This window comes from Cydia splendana, chromosome Z (assembly GCF_910591565.1).
Source record: "Cydia splendana chromosome Z, ilCydSple1.2, whole genome shotgun sequence".
Taxonomy (NCBI): domain Eukaryota; kingdom Metazoa; phylum Arthropoda; class Insecta; order Lepidoptera; family Tortricidae; genus Cydia; species Cydia splendana.
This window is the reverse complement of record NC_085987.1, coordinates 16,232,452-16,251,053: the sequence shown is the minus strand read 5'-3', so window position 1 is coordinate 16,251,053 and position 18,602 is coordinate 16,232,452. Positions and strand designations below refer to the sequence as shown.

Genomic DNA, 18,602 nt, shown 5'->3' with positions numbered 1-18,602 from the left:
CTTTGTCTGTGATGTCTTAAAAAACACGCATCCAGGCCATAATTGTTAAAAAGAAAAAAAACTTTGTCTTTGCTTTTTTATCACAAATTCCGTTTCAAGTATGAAACGTTTAATATTTTCATTAATTTAGGTACCTCACATTTTTTAATCGTCTTAATATAATTGTGTTTATATTAAAATAATATAATCGTTTTTATTAAGAACATTTAACTAAATAGTTTCGCCAAGTGCCTTACGTGAAAGGAAACGTTAAAACAAAGAACATAGTAACCGTCAAACTATAAAAGTCAAACAGAAGATTCAAATTTTTTGTAATTTTAATTAATAATTTATAGTATAATCACTATAAATTGATGAAAATGAGTGCGCCTGGGAGAAAGAAACGTTATTGCCTTTTCGGCTGTGCGAATTAAAACAACATGACTCCAAAACGCATCAATGCTTCGTGGCTCGTGCTAGCTAGTCAAATTGAAGTCCAAGTTTTAATAGTGGATTTGTATTATTTCGAACTAATTTATTATAATAAGTGGAACCCTTAGAAAATGTTTTTTTGGTTTGTTACGCATGTAAGTAATGAAAAATAAATGATATTTTTACACATCGTGTTTTTACTTTTGCGACTAAAATATTCTTTGGTATGAACATTTATAAAATACTGGTCTAGGTAGTAAATCGTCACTGAATGAATATGTATTATAGTACATAATATATTGGCGCCTTTTTCCTTGACCGTGTACAGTGCACTACAATGAGGTGTATTCATTTTTCACGTGATTGCTTTGCAAGAAGGTGAAAGAATGGAACCCTCATTGTAGTTCACTGTTTACGGTCAAGGAAAAAGGCGCCATAGTCTTTATTACTACTATGTATGTGTGCCACGCACACATACGTAAAGGTTTGTGACAAAAATCCGCTAGGAGCGTTAGTGTCGACGTTTTTTGACATTTACTCGCGAGTTGGCTCTCTTTTACTATACATATATTATTATACTCTTTGCTGACGACAACATAATGATAATGACAATCAACTAGGAATATTATATTTATAAGTATTTATGCAATGAACAGAAATAGGATTGACCTATTTTCATTACAGCCTTTAATTTACCTTCAATCTTAAGCAATCTTAAGCCAGTGCTTGTACAGTCACCTGCAATAATATGTTACACGACGATAGGCTGCAAAAATATCTGACACTATCATATTTGTAGATCCATAAGAGCGTGTCACATATTTTTGCGGTCTTCGAAGATTTATATATTATTGCAGGTAACAGTACAGAGTGTACAGTCGCCATCAGATATATAATATTGAACAGGCCTCTTGTCAAGGCGCTAGAGTGGGCCTTCAGATATTTTTGAGCACCTTGGCAGTTCCGATATATCTAATGGCGACTGTACCAGTATACAGCCTGTGGCCTGTAATACGAGCAAAAAATTAAACTGTAGGCTGTACTCCTAATACTGACCAACATTTGACCAGCAACTTTTAAAAATAACTTGCGATTTGATTATTAATATACTTTAAAGTTGATTCTAAGACGCAATGTATTGCGAATTTTGTTATGTTTAAGGCGTGACAAGCAACGTCAATCACAATGATATGGCGTGGCGATGGCGTCCATTGAAGATAATATTTATTTTGTATGAAAAATAGGGTCTCTAAATATTTCATAATTTTTAAAAGTTAATGAACAAAAGTGTCCGTTTGAGGAGTAGGTACAATCTATGTTTTAATTATTTGCTCGTGCTACAGGCCACACCCGGTATATAGATATGTACCAGTACCAGTGTACATACACGTTAATCATAGTCAAACTAAACAACATGTGAGAGTAAAAAATCCTATAAACGGATGTTAGAGCAGAAGGGCGGCGGCGGTGGCGGTGGCGGATTGCGCAAGGCATTACAAACATTACAATAACGCGACATTACGCGAGCCCCTGCGCCCGCGCGCGCGCAGGGCTCATGACCCCGCGCACCGATTCAGGGAACTCACGTGTCCGCCCGCCGCACTCATTAGCAATTTCAAACTCATCAACTAACAGTTGCCAGGAATGGGATAACGTAAGTGTATCAGCGCTTGACACATCTCGATGGTTACCTGGGCCTTCTTATTTTTTATTTAATAAATGTCTACTTGCAATAGATACCTCTACTGGAATTAGCCTGTCAAATACGAGGGCGTTTACCTCACTCACAGTATAGAAAATATTGACATCAATATTTTTAAGCATATACTTATTTGTGAAATCATGTGATAGTTACAGTTAGCTGTTATAGCTTTTTTTCTAATAGGTAGATATAAGAACCTACCTAAAATACCATTGAATCATTAGATTAGGTACTGAAGGATCAAAGAATTCGTTACGCAGAGCTTCTTTGAGTAGCTCTCATGATGGTAAATTTAACCTAAACACGGTTATGTTTATAAAGCCCTGAAGCTGCAGGCGTCTATAGGCTACGGTGGCCGCTAGCCGCTTACCATCGAGCCGTATGCGTATTTGCCACCGACATGAAAAAAAGAACATGCACGGTGAAAAACAATCGTACGGCTCACCTGTCAGTGGACACTGTAGATTGTTGTTGTGATACTGCCGGTGCCAGCTTTAACGACTAATACGTTTCTCCGCCGTCAACACAGTGCATCCTCGGAAGCTCTGGTCTGGTAACCGTAGTCACAATTAGAAAATAACATTTTAGAAACTGAAATAGATGTCATAACTATACTTAAGAAAAAGTGTCCAAACCTCCAGGGGCGGAGGCCATAAAATAATTCAATTTGTGTAACATTTTACTTTTATCAGTTATTACGGTGCGTGTAAAGTAGAGATGCCACGAATATTCGGCCACTTTGCCGAATATTCGGTATTCGGCCGAATGTTGCCTACTCTTCTTCTTCCTCGCGTTATCCCGGCATTTTTGCCACGGCTCATGGGAGCCTGGGGTCCGCTTGACAACTAATCCCATGATTTGACGTAGGCACTAGTTTTTACGAAAGCGACTGCCATCTGACCTTCCAAACCCAGAGGGGAAACTAGGCCTTATTGGGAATTCGTCCGGTTTCCTCACGATGTTTTCCTTCACCGAAAAGCGACTGGCAAATATCAAATGATATTTCGTACATAAGTTCCGAAAAACTCATTGGTACGAGCCGGGGTTTGATCCCGCGACCTCCGGATTGAAAGTCGCACGCTCTTACCGCTAGGCCACCAGCGCTTCGTTGCCTACTATTCGGCTGAATACCGAATATCTGTTGCACCTACCCAAAAAAGAAAAATTACACAAAAAAACAACCAAAAATTAGGTATTTAATATTTAAAATGTATTCTTGGAAAATAGCTAAATACGAAGGCACGTTTTTGAGCATTTGTTGATTACAAAATATTTTATTTTTATCATGGGTCTGATTTGATTGACTCGAACTATATTAATTAATTCTGTTCATCAAAAAAATATAAATCTTAGCAAATGTTGTGCTTTGTAGGCGAACAGTTTTCATAATAATTGTGACTCAAAATGTTCGCATGTCATGCGGAATATTCGGTCGCCGAATATTCGGTATTCGGCCGAGAAATGGGCCGAATATTCGGTATTCGGCCAAATTCACTATTCGGGGCATCTCTAGTGTAAAGTATATTATATGTAATTGACTTATACTGTGTGGTCAAAGAGTGGCTGTGTGCGACTATAGATAGATGTCTTATGCATAGTTAATTAAATTACCTAGATCTAGTCCTAAACTACTAAATAAGGATTGACCGCAAAAGTACCTCACCAACCGTCTAAATCAATAAATTATTCTACTTATCTTGTACCGGTCCGTATATAATAATATACTTAAGCACTAATTATTTACAAGATATAAAATCAAGATTGGCACTAAAAGGGTTTAATAACATTTTTAATAACATTTTAACTGACTTCTCCAATTAACCTGAAATATAGGCATATTAGACCTGAAATCATTATTGGCACTAAAAGGCTATAACATGACTGACTTCTCCAATTAATTTGATATATAGGTATCAATTCGTTTCAATATAGTGTGCAAGACATGTGTGCAATTAAGGGTTGCATATGAATCATATGTATTGGTTAATTACAAATTAATGCATTTGCATTGGTGGCATCCCTAGTAGCATTTTCGTTGGGGCCCACGGTGCCAACGGTAGGGAAAACGTTGGGATGAGGTTCGTTCCGTAGCCAACATTAATTTTGTATTGGCCCACCATCGCATTTACCAACATTCGCTGTGGCACAGATGCCCAACAATGGGCCTTTGTGTATTTTGGTACCGTTGGCTAAACAACGATAATATTCGTTGGCCCAATGATGACATATATCGCATTTACCAACATTGGCAGTGGCAGTGATGCCCAACAATGGGCCTTTGTGTATTTTGCTACCGTTCGCTAAACAACGATAACATTCGTTGGCCCAATGGTGACGAATACCGCATTTACCAACATTGGCTGTGGCACGGATGCCCAACAATGGGCCTTTGTGTATTTTGGTAACGTTGGCTAGTCAAGGATATCATCCGATGGCCCAATGATGACAAATATCGCATTTACCAACATTGGCTGTGGCACTGAAACCCAACAATGGGCCTTTGTTTATTTTGGTAACGTTGGCTAATCGACGATATCATCCGATGGCCCAATGACGACAAATATCGCATTTACCAACATTGGCTCTAGCATTGATGCCCAACAATGGGCCTTTGTGTATTTTGGTAACGTTGGCTAATCAACGATATCATCCGATGGCCCAATGACGACAAATATCGCATTTACCAACATTGACTGTAGCATTGATGCCCAACAGTAGGCCTTTGTGTATTTTGGTAACGTTGGCTAATCAACGATATCATCCGATGGCCCAATGATGACAAATATCGCATTTACCAACATTTACTGTGGCACTGATGCCCAACAATGGGCCTTTGTTTATTTTGGTAACGTTGGCTAATCAACGATATCATACGATGGCCCAATGACGACAAATTTCGCATTTACCAACATTGGCTGTAGCATTGAGGCCCAACAATGGGCCTTTGTGTATATTGCTACCGTTCGCTAAACAACGATAACATTCGTTGGCCCAATGGTGACGAATACCGCATTTACCAACATTGGCTGTGGCACGGATGCCCAACAATGGGCCTTTGTGTATTTTGGTAACGTTGGCTAGTCAAAGATATCATCCGATGGCCCAATGATGACAAATATCGTATTTACCAACATTGGCTGTGGCACTGACGCCTAACAATGGGCCTTTGTGTATTTTGGTACCAGTGGCTAAACAACGATAACATTCGTTGGCCCAGTGAGCACAAATATCGCATTTACCAACATTGGCTGTGGTACTGATGCCCAACAATACCAGTTGAGTTTGCTTGTGGCGTCACTAGATGGCGTTACTGTCTCCAAACATCGAAGTTATAGTTATTTTCTCGATTATTCCGGATATAATCATAATATTTTTTAAAAGTAACTTATAAATCCAATAGCTATAACTATAAAATTTATACATAAATTTAAAAAATTGTATTTTACCAACATTTTCTCAATTTAAATCTCAAAAAACATAAATCTCGCTTACGAAGTTTCGAAGTGCGGTTAGTATATATACAAATTAGAGTATATAGTGAGTGTACTTGCTTCGGCAGTACATATACTAAAATTGGAACGATACAGAGAAGATTAACAACAACTGCTGCCTAGCCTAGGGCCTTCATGTGGATACAACCAATGCCTACCGTAGTGTAATTGTAATATTTATCAGCAAAGGCCCAACGTCGTATTACACAACCACTTACTTAACGTAGGGTAACTGTAGGACTCGTAAACAAAAGCCCGTTACATAATTAGACTGTAGGCACACTATAAATTACACAACTATTTACCTACGGTAGTATTGTAAGAATCCTACACAAGGCCCAACGTTAAAGTTACAATGTTGGCCCTTTGTGGGACAAGCTGTGTTGGGCCTTCAACCTGGTGCACGACTACCTACCGACCTACCTGACTTGCCGTTGGGTAATTGTTGAATTTGCAAACCGAAGCACGACGAAAAAATTGCCCTTTTTTATTTTTTTGCAGTTGGCCCTACAGCAAGCCATACGGCCAAATGTAACAATTAACCAACCATCAAACAAATGTGTATAGGCCCAACCACGGCCCAACCAAAACCACCACCGTTGAATAATTGTATGATTTATTTAAATAGGCCCAACGAAAAAATTACTCTAATGGCCCTCTGTTGGGAATCTTTGGGAGGGCCTTTGTCGAGGGCCCTCCAGCAAATCGTACGGCCAAATGTAACAATTAACCAACCATCAAACAAATGTGTATAGGCCCAACCACGGCCCAACCAAAACCACCACCGTTGAATAATTGTATGATTTATTTAAATAGGCCCAACGAAAAAATTACTCTTATGGCCCTCTGTTGGGAATCTTCGGGAGGGCCTTTGTCGAGGGCCCTCCAGCAAATCGTACGGCCAAATATAACGGTTGCCCAACTAATACGTAAACAAAGGCCCAACAAAATCCCTACAAGAAAATGCTATTAGGGATGGGCACTAAACTAGCTAATTTAGTTTTTGCCAGACTTAGACTCTTTGACTAAAGAATATTTGTCAAGGGAACGTTAATCACAACGAATTGATAAGATGGCGCGCTCGCGCTGACTCCGTCTTGTAATAGAGAAGCAGTGATCCAGTCATCCACGCAAGGATGCGCGGGCGTTTCTTTTTAGAAAGTGGCACGTGTCGGGGTTCTTCACCCTGCGCGATCCGGGTCAGCCCCGCGTCCCGCCCGCTCGCCCCGCGCCCTCTCCTAGCCACTTCACTTCATGTGCGTAATACTTAACACTAGCCCTTGATAAGGGAACTCTATTGACACCATAGTGAAACCGGGTTAACGGATAAGGCACTCCCTGGCGCGGGCATGAATTCACTTTATGCGGGTACTGAGGGACGGGGACTTCTACAATTATTGCTTTAATAAAAAGGACATCCTTTTGCATGTGCCGCATGCTGAAATAGGGGGATAGACCATTCAATTTATTTCTGATGACAGTTTTTTTTTTCTTATATTATGGAATATTTACTTAAACGCATAATAATAACTAATATAATAACCCGACTTCTTACGACCCTGCTGTTGTGCTCTAATACCAATTTGGCTAAAACCGGTACCAAAATCATTCGTCTTGCACTCATGGTGCGTACTTATTTAAACATGAAATGGTATTCAACAAAATGTCTGAATGACAAAATATTTTTCACCAAATCAGATATGAAGACTTCAGATACTGCAGCGAAATTGGCCCACTCCTGGCTTGAAACCCACGCCACGCTCAAGTTTCCATATTTTGAAATTGTTCGCTAGCTCGGGTCGCAATATAAGCACGAGATCAACGACTTTGTTCCCTTGTTTCACTATAGTTGTTTTCACATCACCTAATCAGAAAATGGATTTTTCTTCCCTGCTAGGAGAGATCAAAGTGGCACTTTTCTGTTCAACGACATTTCATTGCCAGTATAACATATTAATATAATTAACTATGAACATCGTATGTACAGCCTGGTATAAAAGAATAGAAATTAAAAAGTGGCAACACTGTAGTGTCAACACTAAGATTTTTTGATTTTCCTCATAGTTGATGTGAAAAGCAGTATATATGTGTCACACGGTATCAAAATTATTTCGTCTTGGGCGTTAACACTTGAATCCCTAATTACGCTCAGGATTCTACTTTAGAATCCCTCACTACATTCTATTGTATTGGATTCTATTGTAGAATCCATCGCTTCATTCAGGATTCAATATACGCCCTTGACGGAAATATATATCATTTTGATCCCTTGTAACACAAACTACTATTGTTTTACAAGAGGGCAAAGTTGTTGTTTGACCTCTCGTGCTATAGCACATATTATAATATTGATACCCGAGCAAGCGAAAGATCCCAAAATTGAACCACGAGCGTATCGAGGAACGCCAAACCAGCGCGAGAACAATACTATAATATTACAAATCAAATCCAAATAAACGCTATTAAATATTTATCATTCAAGATCATCATTTAAAAGTCTATTCTAACAGTCAACATGAAGAAACAACTCAAGATTTACATCAACATACCTACTTCTCAGTTCTCACTCCTGTGAATAAAATGCGACTTTCTCATCAGTGTTTAAAGAATAAAGAGAGCCTGTGGTGAAAATAATTATTTTCAAACTGCTAACAGTTTGCAATTTTGCATATATATCAAAGCTAATTGATTAACAGATGGTTTTAATCCTTTTGATTATCTAAGTGCCTTAATACGTGCGTATTAAAGTAAATACCTAAGTATAGATGTAGTGCATACCTAATTGCTTTCCATGGTATTTTCATGGAAACGTACGAACGTGTCTTGCTATTTCAGTCAGTCTCGGTACAAAAAGTACTGAGGTTGACTGAAGTAGCATGATAAATACGAACGTTTCCGAGAAAATACGAAGGAAAACAATTTAATAAAGGTCGATATAGTATGATGCTTGTTTTATTGATTATATAATTACTAAAACAAGGTACAAATTTAAATGTATAAAAAATTCATAGGCATAGTATATTTCATTAATTTCATGGTGAATGAAATGTATGAAATCACGAATGAACTAGGTAGGTAAAGGTCACTCTACAAAAATTTCATTCACCTGGTCATACCTATGCGCAATTTCCCAGGAAATTCCACTTTACTAGCATCTCATTTTTGGTGACTGTGTTAACTGTGTAACTCGTGCCAAGTTCCATTATACAACCAAAACAGCTAGGCGAAATCTCTTGGGAATTTGCGAATAGGTATAGCCAGGGGAATGAGAGTAGAATGAAATGAAATGAATGTAAATCTGTTTTTTTTTTGTTATATTATATTATATTATAAATGCTAAGTTTTTCAGCTTAGTAATGTACAAAAATTATAATTCTTATAAAACTAAAATAATAATAAATTAATGTATGACTATCTCTGTGATCTCTCTCCGTGCTCACAAATGCCTCTAGATGTCTCTAGGGTAGCCTGTGAGCCGTGTTAAGAGTTCATAATGTACTTTGGTACTACCCATTTTTATTAGTAAACTTTATCTTTCAGCAATAGAGTTCAACGTATAAATAGTGAGAATCTAATTACCTATAAGGTAGTACCTGATAATGTTACAAAAGGATCGAACGATGTTGCACATGTGCCGCTGTATAGAGTCTTACCGCGAAACTCGATTTTCGAAAATCTTCCCCTATTTTTTAATGTAACTCTAATGAAAGAGATAGACCGAGTTAGATGTTCCGAAGTGCGCGGTTATCCATTATCGGTCAGCACTTGTGGTGCTGGCCGTCCGTGCAACAGAACTCCTTGCCGGCCGAAAAGTTGGTGGGAGTCCAGTCGCCGCCGCAGTTCTTGATGAAAAGAAACGCTTTCTCACGGTGCACGTCGCGCTCCACCGCGCCGCAGATAACGGGGCCCGCTCGAGGGAGGTACTTGAGAATCTGAACGTGAATTAAGGATTTATACGATTAAATTCATACACGGAACGTTACAGAATCCGCTTACTAAATCATTTAGAATCACTACATTTGACATGTTTACAATCTGTTAATGAGGGTTTTTTTCAAAGGGTTACCGTCAACCGGGGTGAGGAGGGATGGCTATTTCTTAATAGCTACCCACACAAATTATATCATACAAAATCTACTATTATTTTTAATCGAATGATACAATTAGTGTGGGTATTTCTTATAAATTGTCGCGTAAATCACATTTTAAGTTATGTCCCTATTCACCCCAGCCATCCCTATTCACTCCAAGTGACGGCAACATTTTTTTAAAGTGGTCACTATACAATTAAATTAAAATACAGCTGATTTTAGCTGGGAATGCTGATTTATCCTAATTTAGAATCAACGTAGAGACAGACTCAAAGGAGTCCCTTTAAGTGATAATAGGTAGTCACCTACGTAACATAATTTTTTTTAGTTATTTAGTTATTTTAGTTATTTAGTTTTTTAGTTATTTAAGTGAAAACTTCTTTAGCGGCGCTGTGCACTTTTTGAGGTGGGGAAAAAATGATAAACTCGAACAGTGTAAGGCGTAACGCGTAACGCGTAAGGCGTCTCTCCTCCCTTTCTACCGCGCGGCGAAAATGTATGCCTGAGCCTGCTGTTTCGTTTTTATTCACCAAAGAACTTTAGTCATAACGTATCATAATCAGGTCAATTATTTAAAACTGGACTTTGATATTAAGCAATAAAGCTCAATGTTCTAATCTTGTATGGACTGAAATACGAGGATCTCACAGTTACATTCTAACTTTATATCACTCAAATATAATTCAATAAAGCTACATCTTGATGAAATCGCTAATAAAAGTGAACTCTAGTACTTGTGAATAAAACTCAAAATATCATGACCAAATATATTTAGATGCGAGGTCTGCAAGGTAACTTTACAATTTCTATTCGAATTTTAAACAATTAACGCTACAAATATGAATTTCGAATTTTAAACAAGCTCACTGACCAGCAATTTCGGAACCAAAGTTTTTCAATAGAAAGGAGGATGGGTCAAATTATACATAGTGCTGCAGACATTTTGTACTAGTCATTGAGTTTTCACTTCTGTCGGCACTACCGGAGTGCAAACCGTTGTTTTTTTTTAATTGTATAAAAGTACTTACAAACTTTTTAGGAATGCTCAATTATACTGGGTCAAGCAGATATTGTCAGTAGAAAAAGGCGGCAAATTTGAAAAATGTAGGCGCGAAAGGATATCGGCCCATAGAAAATTTGAATTTCGCGCCTTTTTCTACTGACAAGATTTGCTTGACCATCTATAACATTCTGCCTAATTACTGGGTACATATCAAGAATCATAATTTTCACGCCACTGTCCGGAAATGTGGCAATGGGGTGGCAATAGATGGTCTAAAACCAAGCTGGAAAGTAGGCAATAGCTGTAGCACCTGAACCACCACTACTACAATGTTTCAATGTTATCATAATCTGTCATTGGTGACGGTTCGCTACAGCAATGAGTATCATTTAAAACATAAAAATCAATAAAAGGTCTTTTTTGCCGCAACTTTATCCTTCAAAAATAAAATTAGGTTATTTATAGGACCAATTTCTTGTTAAAAAAAAAGAAATGTCAAAACCATTCATTCATTCAGTCAGTTCATTCGATTCACGCTTAAGGCGTTTTTTACTTGTGTAGCTGTTTGTGGTTTTTTAGCAAAAACGCTTCTAAGTTTAGAGTCGGTTTGAAGCAAACAACAGAAAAACGCCTCTTAAAAGTGATAAAAAAAGTAAAAAACCGGGCAAGTGCGAGTCGGACTCGCGCACGAAGGGTTCCGTACCATAATGCAAAAAAAAAAAACGAAAAAAAAGCAAAAAAAAAAACGGTCACCCATCCAAGTACTGACCACTCCCGACGTTGCTTAACTTTGGTCAAAAATCACGTTTGTTGTATGGGAGCCCCATTTAAAATCTTTATTTTATTCTGTTTTTAGTATTTGTTGTTATATATAGCGGCAACAGAAATACATCATCTGTGAAAATTTCAACTGTCTAGCTATCACGGTTCGTGAGATACAGCCTGGTGACAGACGGACGGACGGACGGACGGACGGACGGACGGACGGACGGACGGACGGACGGACAGCGAAGTCTTAGTAATAGGGTCCCGTTTTACCCTTTGGGTACGGAACCCTAAAAAGGCGGGATCGGAAAATACTCACTGAATTGGATAGTGTAAATTGTGTTTGATTAAAAAATACAAGAAACACGTATCTACGCTAGTGTCCGACCGAAGGTTCGGTTTCGGCCAGTTTCGGCCAAAAAATCATGATCCGGCTGTAGTTTCGGTTTCGGCCAAAAAACGGCCGAACCTTTCGGCCGGGCCGAAACTTACGAAATGGTACTTCGGACAAAGACCAAAAGTTGGGGAATAAGTAGGACAACAATATTAATACCTACATATATATACTGATTCATTGATAGGTACAGAAATTAATTGGTTTATTATAAAACACAATTCCACTAATGAGGGCGCCACTGGACAGTCGACGCAGTCTTAAGAGGCTGTCAATACCTATAGCGCGCACACTGTCTAAATTGTATTGGAGTGAATGAGATAGCACTGTCGCACGTAGCCGTTGGCCGAGTACCAGCTCGGCCCGAGTCGAACGATGTCTTTTTCGCTCTTATTCATGCACTCACTTATTCAGTCATTTTCCTATGTATAGTTTGTCAAAAGACTTTCAATCATAGACAGAGAGAATCATACCATCTTTGTCTTAGACTAGTACTAGCACCCAAAAGAAAAGGATGAGTATAGATTTCCTGGTTCTTACTGACTGACAAATTGGTTTGACCAACTATACCTCTAATGGCAAATTTTAAGCGAGGCTAAAGGATACGCTCAACTAGTGCCGCAATGTTGATTTTCTCAATAGTTAATATTTTGCGAGGCTGAACAGCTGAATATTGATTAAAACGAAGAAAAAAACCTTTAAATGTGTCCCCAGTACAGTTTTTCATACGAATGCTCGACCGTAGCCTCACTTTTTACCTCAATTTACCATTGGTTTGTGTTCCACATGTCCTCTACTTCAGCTTTGCCTTTGGCCTCGCTGCGCCATGCTCGGCCTGCGGTCTCGCTTTTTAATACAATGGACATTGGTTGGAGTCTGTGCTCAACTACTTATCCTGAAGCCTGAAGCACGGCTTTGACTTCGCATGAAAGTTCGCCTCACTGGGGCACTTCGGACTTTTAGGCCCAGGTGAAGATCGGTACCCGGCCTTGCGAAATTGTTAACAAAGAATTTCGCGCTCGCTGCGCTCGCGTTTTTGGTTGGTATTTTGGTTGACCCTGTATCTACATATTAGCTTGACTGGTGAATGAATAGAGTTAGACCAAGAAATTTCTGCAATGATTTTGATAGCATACGCAGTGCTACTAGTGCAAATGTTATTTATACGTTATAATTTCATAGAAGTTTTGACGTTTAAAATAACACTTGCACTTGCACTGCGTGTGTTATCAAAATCGTTGCAGAATTATCTTAGTCTAACTCTAGTCATTTTAAAAAAGTTAAAAAACTGCTTAAGTAACATCAATTTCAAGGACATTGGGTGTTGACAGCCCCATAATATGTGTGTAAAAGCGGTTTTATGTCATTTTTTCAACGATTTTAACAAGTCTACTAAAGTTTCGGTTTCGGTTTCGGACGAAACTAGAGCCAAAGCCGAACATTCGGTTTCGGTTTCGGTTTCGGCAAAAAAACATGTTTCGGTCGGACACTAATCTACGCTCGCTATAAAAATAAGTTCTTCTAGTGAAGTAAATTATATTCTTACGCTGACGCCTACCAAAATTCAAAAGACAGCACAGGCAGTGGCTAGTAATTTGCTATCAGAGAAATCGCGGGCTAGTATTTATAGTTATGCAAATATTGTCTTATTTCCTCGCAGTAGTCGTGAAAAGTACTATGTAATGCCTCGGCCGGAAACGCTAAAGATGGACTCGTATTATTTGAGGGCCTCCACTAACGTGTCGGCCCTCAAACTCACTCGTCCATCTTTTAGCGGTTTTCCGTCCTCTCCTACAATGTACTATAGTTCCGACTTAATGATTATTGTACATACTTACCTACTTATTTGACGCATCAATTTAAATGGCGATCTTCGCTAATGAAAAATAACATGAGTTTGTCTGGCAACATACCTAAAGTCGCTAGATTGGCAACATGTTCGATTAACAAAGATCAATAAATAATCAAGACTATCAATGTTTTATTTTAATACAAAAGCGCGATAGTCACACCGCGCATAATGCCTATAGAGTTAACTTACTATGTTGAGTTCCTTTTTGTAAGGTGCATTAACCTATTAACGTAACGCCATCTATTTCCACTTTTCACGAGTCTCATGCCCACGACACATTTGATCGCTGTAGGTCTGTACCTATTTGCGCAAATATGGTTGCACCAATCGTTTGCGATATCATGGAAAAAGATGACACACGAATAGTTATTTATGTTACCGGCGTCAGAACGACCGATTGAAGGCTTCTAAATACGAAATCACAACATATAAAATGACTTTTTATTATGATTGACAGTCTATCATTTACATCCTTCCGCCCTAATCTTTCCTCGGATACCTCAGAGGCTCTGAGACTCAGATATGTAATGTAGTAGATTCCTAAAAGCGCCTTATAGTTGGAATTGCTACTCACCACGTCCAGGCACTTGCTGATACAGTGCTTGAAGCCCGCGGAACCACAGGGCAGGCTGGGCGCGTCGGTGTCGTAGGTAACGACGGGCTCGCCCTGCGGAGGCCCCCGCGGCCTGCTCCGCCGCCCCTCCTTGATGCCCACTTGCTGGGACATGAAAACGCCGCATTGACATGGCTCTACCTGTTCGTTACAGAATGTTATCTTGTTTTATTATAAAACATTACTCTTATGAGAATTTGAGTGATTTTAACACACTCATATTAACTTCTTGATACAATCATGTTATCATCGAGCAGTTCTGATTATGGAACCAGAAGATGGATAGTAAAATTCTTCGGTGGCTACGAGTAGACCCCTCGAGATTGAGCTCGTACTTGTACTATGTTTTGACTGCAATCGGGGGCATCGAGTACAGTCTGCATTAAATACATAGATTTTTGATAAGTTCTGCGCACACATGCGTATTAGCCATCGAAAAACCAGGTTGGATATGGAATTTATGCCGAAAGACTACGGCAAACAATTGAATGTTTTCCAATATGGCGGTTACGTCTGTTGCGTGGTGGGGCAATAAGGCTGCGGCCGTTGTTTCTTACCCCATCAACGTCCTCATCATATTCCACGTCCTCGAGCGACTTGGCGCTCTCGAAGTCGTCCCGCTTGGCCTTCCGCCGAGCCTCGGCGCTCGCCACCAGGCACAGCCCCGCCAACACAGCCAGCCACCAGTTGCCGCACATTGCGTGTTTGGCTGCTACGTTTTTCCTTAAGAAAAAGCACATACATTATGTTACATTACCAGTATTACCAGAATATTAGAAAAGGGACATGAAATTTTATACATATACGAGGGCTGATCCGAAAGTTGTTAGCTGCTCCGGCTCTACTCATGCGATTGCAATATGATTTATACCATTGTGAGGGATATTTCAGTATTTAAAGAGGTGACGTCAATTCGTTTTTATAAAACGCATAGTTTTTTTTTTCAATTTTTTTTTTCTGCGACGTGTCGAAGCCTAACCATCAGCTAGGGTGATTAGTAATTGAGACGCCATTATGTGGTATCATTTTATAAACATTTTTAGTTTAAAAACATATAATTTTTTTAGGTTCTGCTAATTGTGAATGTCGGTCGTCTTTTTACGTATAAATCATTTTGATTGATTAAACCTAATTATGACTTAATAGGTGTCAATAATGAGTCCTTTCATCAAAAGTAGTAATTACAGATACTTATTCAAAAATGTGCCATATATGTGTCATATAAAATTATTTATCCATTATACATCGAAAATAGCAGAAGAAACCGAATAATTAGACCCGGGTGAATATAAGTTGATTCATAAAGATTTCAATACGAAATTCATCTAATTGTGAAAAAAAAACGTTTTTTTCTTAGTAATTTATAACTCCATACAAAACAGCTTTCAGTAAAAAATATATTATATAAAAAATAAACATATAAGTAAAAAATAATAATGGCCATAATTGGCATTGAAATATCTCTCACAATGGTATAAATCATATTGCAATCGCATGAGTAGAGCCGGAGCAGCTAACAACTTTCGGATCAGCCCTCGTACGTCCAGACACTTCATTAAGGAATAAGTTTTACAACTTGCGTTTGTATCTGATCGACCGATTTGATGATCTAGATTCTAGATTTTAGTCTTATCTTTTTGGTAAAAATTATTTCATCAGCTCTCTTCATTTTATGAAGAGATTTGAGCAACTTTTACCACTTAGTCGATTCTAAATACACCGATGGCATTACTTCTAGATAACATACAACATATACCTACGTTACACCATTCGCATTGCGAGAACATGGTAACCTTGGCATGACGCTGACACCTCATATCTGCACAACTTGCTACCTATTTAGAACGATGGTCTGCGTTGTCCCGGCTTTTTGCCACGGCTCATCACCATGAGACCATGGTGATGAGCCGTCCATGGTGATGACCATGAGACCATGAGACCTGGTGGTGACCTGGGGTACGCTTGTCTTATGCCAAAGAAAAAACAGGAAAATGCTTACCTATGTATGTCACAGGACAAATAATTCTAAATTTAATTTTCTAGTGAGAATGCTCTGTAGAGCCGTCTTGTTATTGTTCTCTACTGCTTATTAACAGAAAGTATTGATCAAATTAAATTAACTCATACTTAAATCGAGGCTTCCTCGTAGATACCACCATGCACCCATCTGATTTCAATAAGGTAAATTAATAAATATAACCAGCACGTACCTCGACCAAAGAATAACACTTGTCACAACCACTGGACTTGAATTTTACATTACTGTTCACTGGATCGTGGAGAACTCGTTACTCACTCCATGGGTCTTCTAGGACTTTATAAGCATATGTGGGGAGCCATATCTCCGGGGCAGATACGATAAAAAAAACTGCTATCTCAGCGTCCTAGCGCGCAAAACGTGCGTGCGCGAGATGCCGATTTCACGTAAGTACGTGATCCGAAGATAATCGGTTGTAGACACTTATTGATACAAAAACGCGATTGTCAGCAAATTCCTGTCACGTGCACTGTAAGTACCTATTTCAACTGAGACATTTTATTTTTTAAGAGACCTGGCCTTCATGTTAGGACGGCAAATATGTTGCCACTGTTCACTTAAGACTTAAGGGGTCGACAATGCACGAATCACGTTGGAAAAATGTTTGTACATATATGTACTTCTTAGATTAGCTCATATAATACAACTATTTCTTGCAAAATATTTCAATTTAATTTACATAAAGACAGCATTACTCGTAAACGTATGTTTTAAGTAGGTAAATTATAATTTACCACAATTGTAAACGATATAAGAATAACTTTAAACTTTGAAGACCCACGTCTTAAGGCCTCTTACCCGTACTTACATTATGCCGTAACGTTATCGTTACCGTACCGTTTACGGTGGTGCGGTACGGTAAGGTGCTGAAACTTATAGTTCTTTAGAACTAATAACTTCAGCACCTCTTCAATGTTTGCAATCGGCTAATCCGCTAAATTAATTTTCATCAATTTAAGCAACCAATTTGATTCCTATAGGCCACTATAGAACCATGTCATAATAAATCTATTTATTTATTTTCTACGACAGTGCTTATATTGAGTGATGTATGTAATGTACCTAGTAGTTAATCCGACAAGGTTCTAGTGGCCTAGGAATCAAATTAGTTGGCTGTAGGTACCTATGAATACGGATCAAACACAAAAACTGTGTTCGCGTCTTTCCTGTAGACATACACAAAAGTTAAGGGCTATTAAGGTTAATTTTCTTATTTAACCCTTATCCACATGAAAAGGTACTCCTTTTATTTGGATAAGTAGGTATGATAAAACCATTACCTACATGCCCACAAGCTGTTAACATTGCCGACAGGCAACTACAGGAGCGAAAACTTGTGTTCGCGCGAACTGTACAGTTTTCTCTCCCGTGGGCCATAGTTAACAGCTTGTGGGCATGTAGGTAATGATTTTATCATACTTATAGAAATAAAAGGAGTACCTTTTCATGTGGATAACGGTTAAATAAGAAAATTAACCTTTATAATGTAGCCCTTATTAAGTTTTGTGTATGTCTTCAGGAAAGACGCGAACACAGTTTAGTTTGACGCATATAAAATAAATGACCCACCGTGCTTAACAACCACGAGTGGCATTCGAAAACTCATGCAATGAAATTGTTTACCGTATATTCTCGCACAATACCATTAAATTAAAAGTTCAAACTGGTTTTCTAATTACACTTAAGGTGCTACGCGTGATAGGATCAATTTCCACGTCACCGGAATGATAACAAAGATACTTAGGTATATATGTCGTGGTAATATAAAACAACAAAATGGGTAAAAGCTTACGGCTAAGACAATAAATTATACAATTACGTACTAACAAGGAAAATGTTTAATGAAAGTCAACTGAAACTCAACAAGGCACAGAGAAAATACAAATCATACTTAATTATTTATAATCATTGCATGATGGGTAAAATAAATAAACAACAAAACAACTCAAAAAAAAGACTACACACGTCTTACTCTGAGCAGCGCCGATTTTTGCGATTAGCGGCAGCGACCAGTACGGTTACCATCAGTTTGTCACCGACATAAACGCCGTCGAGAACGTAATTTACTTCCTATACATCCCGTTTGCACTAATATGCGAGTGCGAGCGAGATGTATAGAAAGTAAATTACGTTCTCGACGGCGTTTATGTCAGTGACAAACTGATGGTAACCGTACAGTCCGCTGTGGAGCGAGCAGAGGCTGGCTTCTTATCATACGGCTAACAATCTTAGCTACGTGTAA

The 18,602-nt window shown here is 38.6% G+C and overlaps 1 protein-coding gene across 1 annotated transcript; it reads right to left on the bottom strand.

The window, feature by feature from the left end:
* Positions 1–9,304: 9,304 nt before the first annotated feature.
* Positions 9,305–15,041, bottom strand: LOC134805083 (follicle cell protein 3C-1). Its single transcript, XM_063778373.1, has 3 exons — positions 14,880–15,041; positions 14,284–14,463; positions 9,305–9,536 (listed from the first exon to the last, which is right to left on the bottom strand). Exons 1-3 carry the CDS (start codon positions 15,018–15,020, stop codon positions 9,363–9,365), a joined length of 495 nt encoding a protein of 164 aa, XP_063634443.1. The 5' UTR covers positions 15,021–15,041; the 3' UTR covers positions 9,305–9,362.
* Between the last annotated feature and the right edge of the window lie 3,561 nt (positions 15,042–18,602).

Excerpts from the sequence above, each read along its gene's own strand:
- LOC134805083 (XM_063778373.1), bottom strand. The coding sequence starts at position 15,020 with ATGTGCGGCAACTGGTGGCTGGCTGTGTTGGCGGGGCTGTGCCTGGTG. Across the intron at positions 14,464-14,879 it reads ATGATGAGGACGTTGATGGG|GTAGAGCCATGTCAATGCGG; the intron begins GTAAGAAACAAC and ends TGTAACGAACAG. Across the intron at positions 9,537-14,283 it reads TCAGCAAGTGCCTGGACGTG|ATTCTCAAGTACCTCCCTCG; the intron begins GTGAGTAGCAAT and ends ATTCACGTTCAG.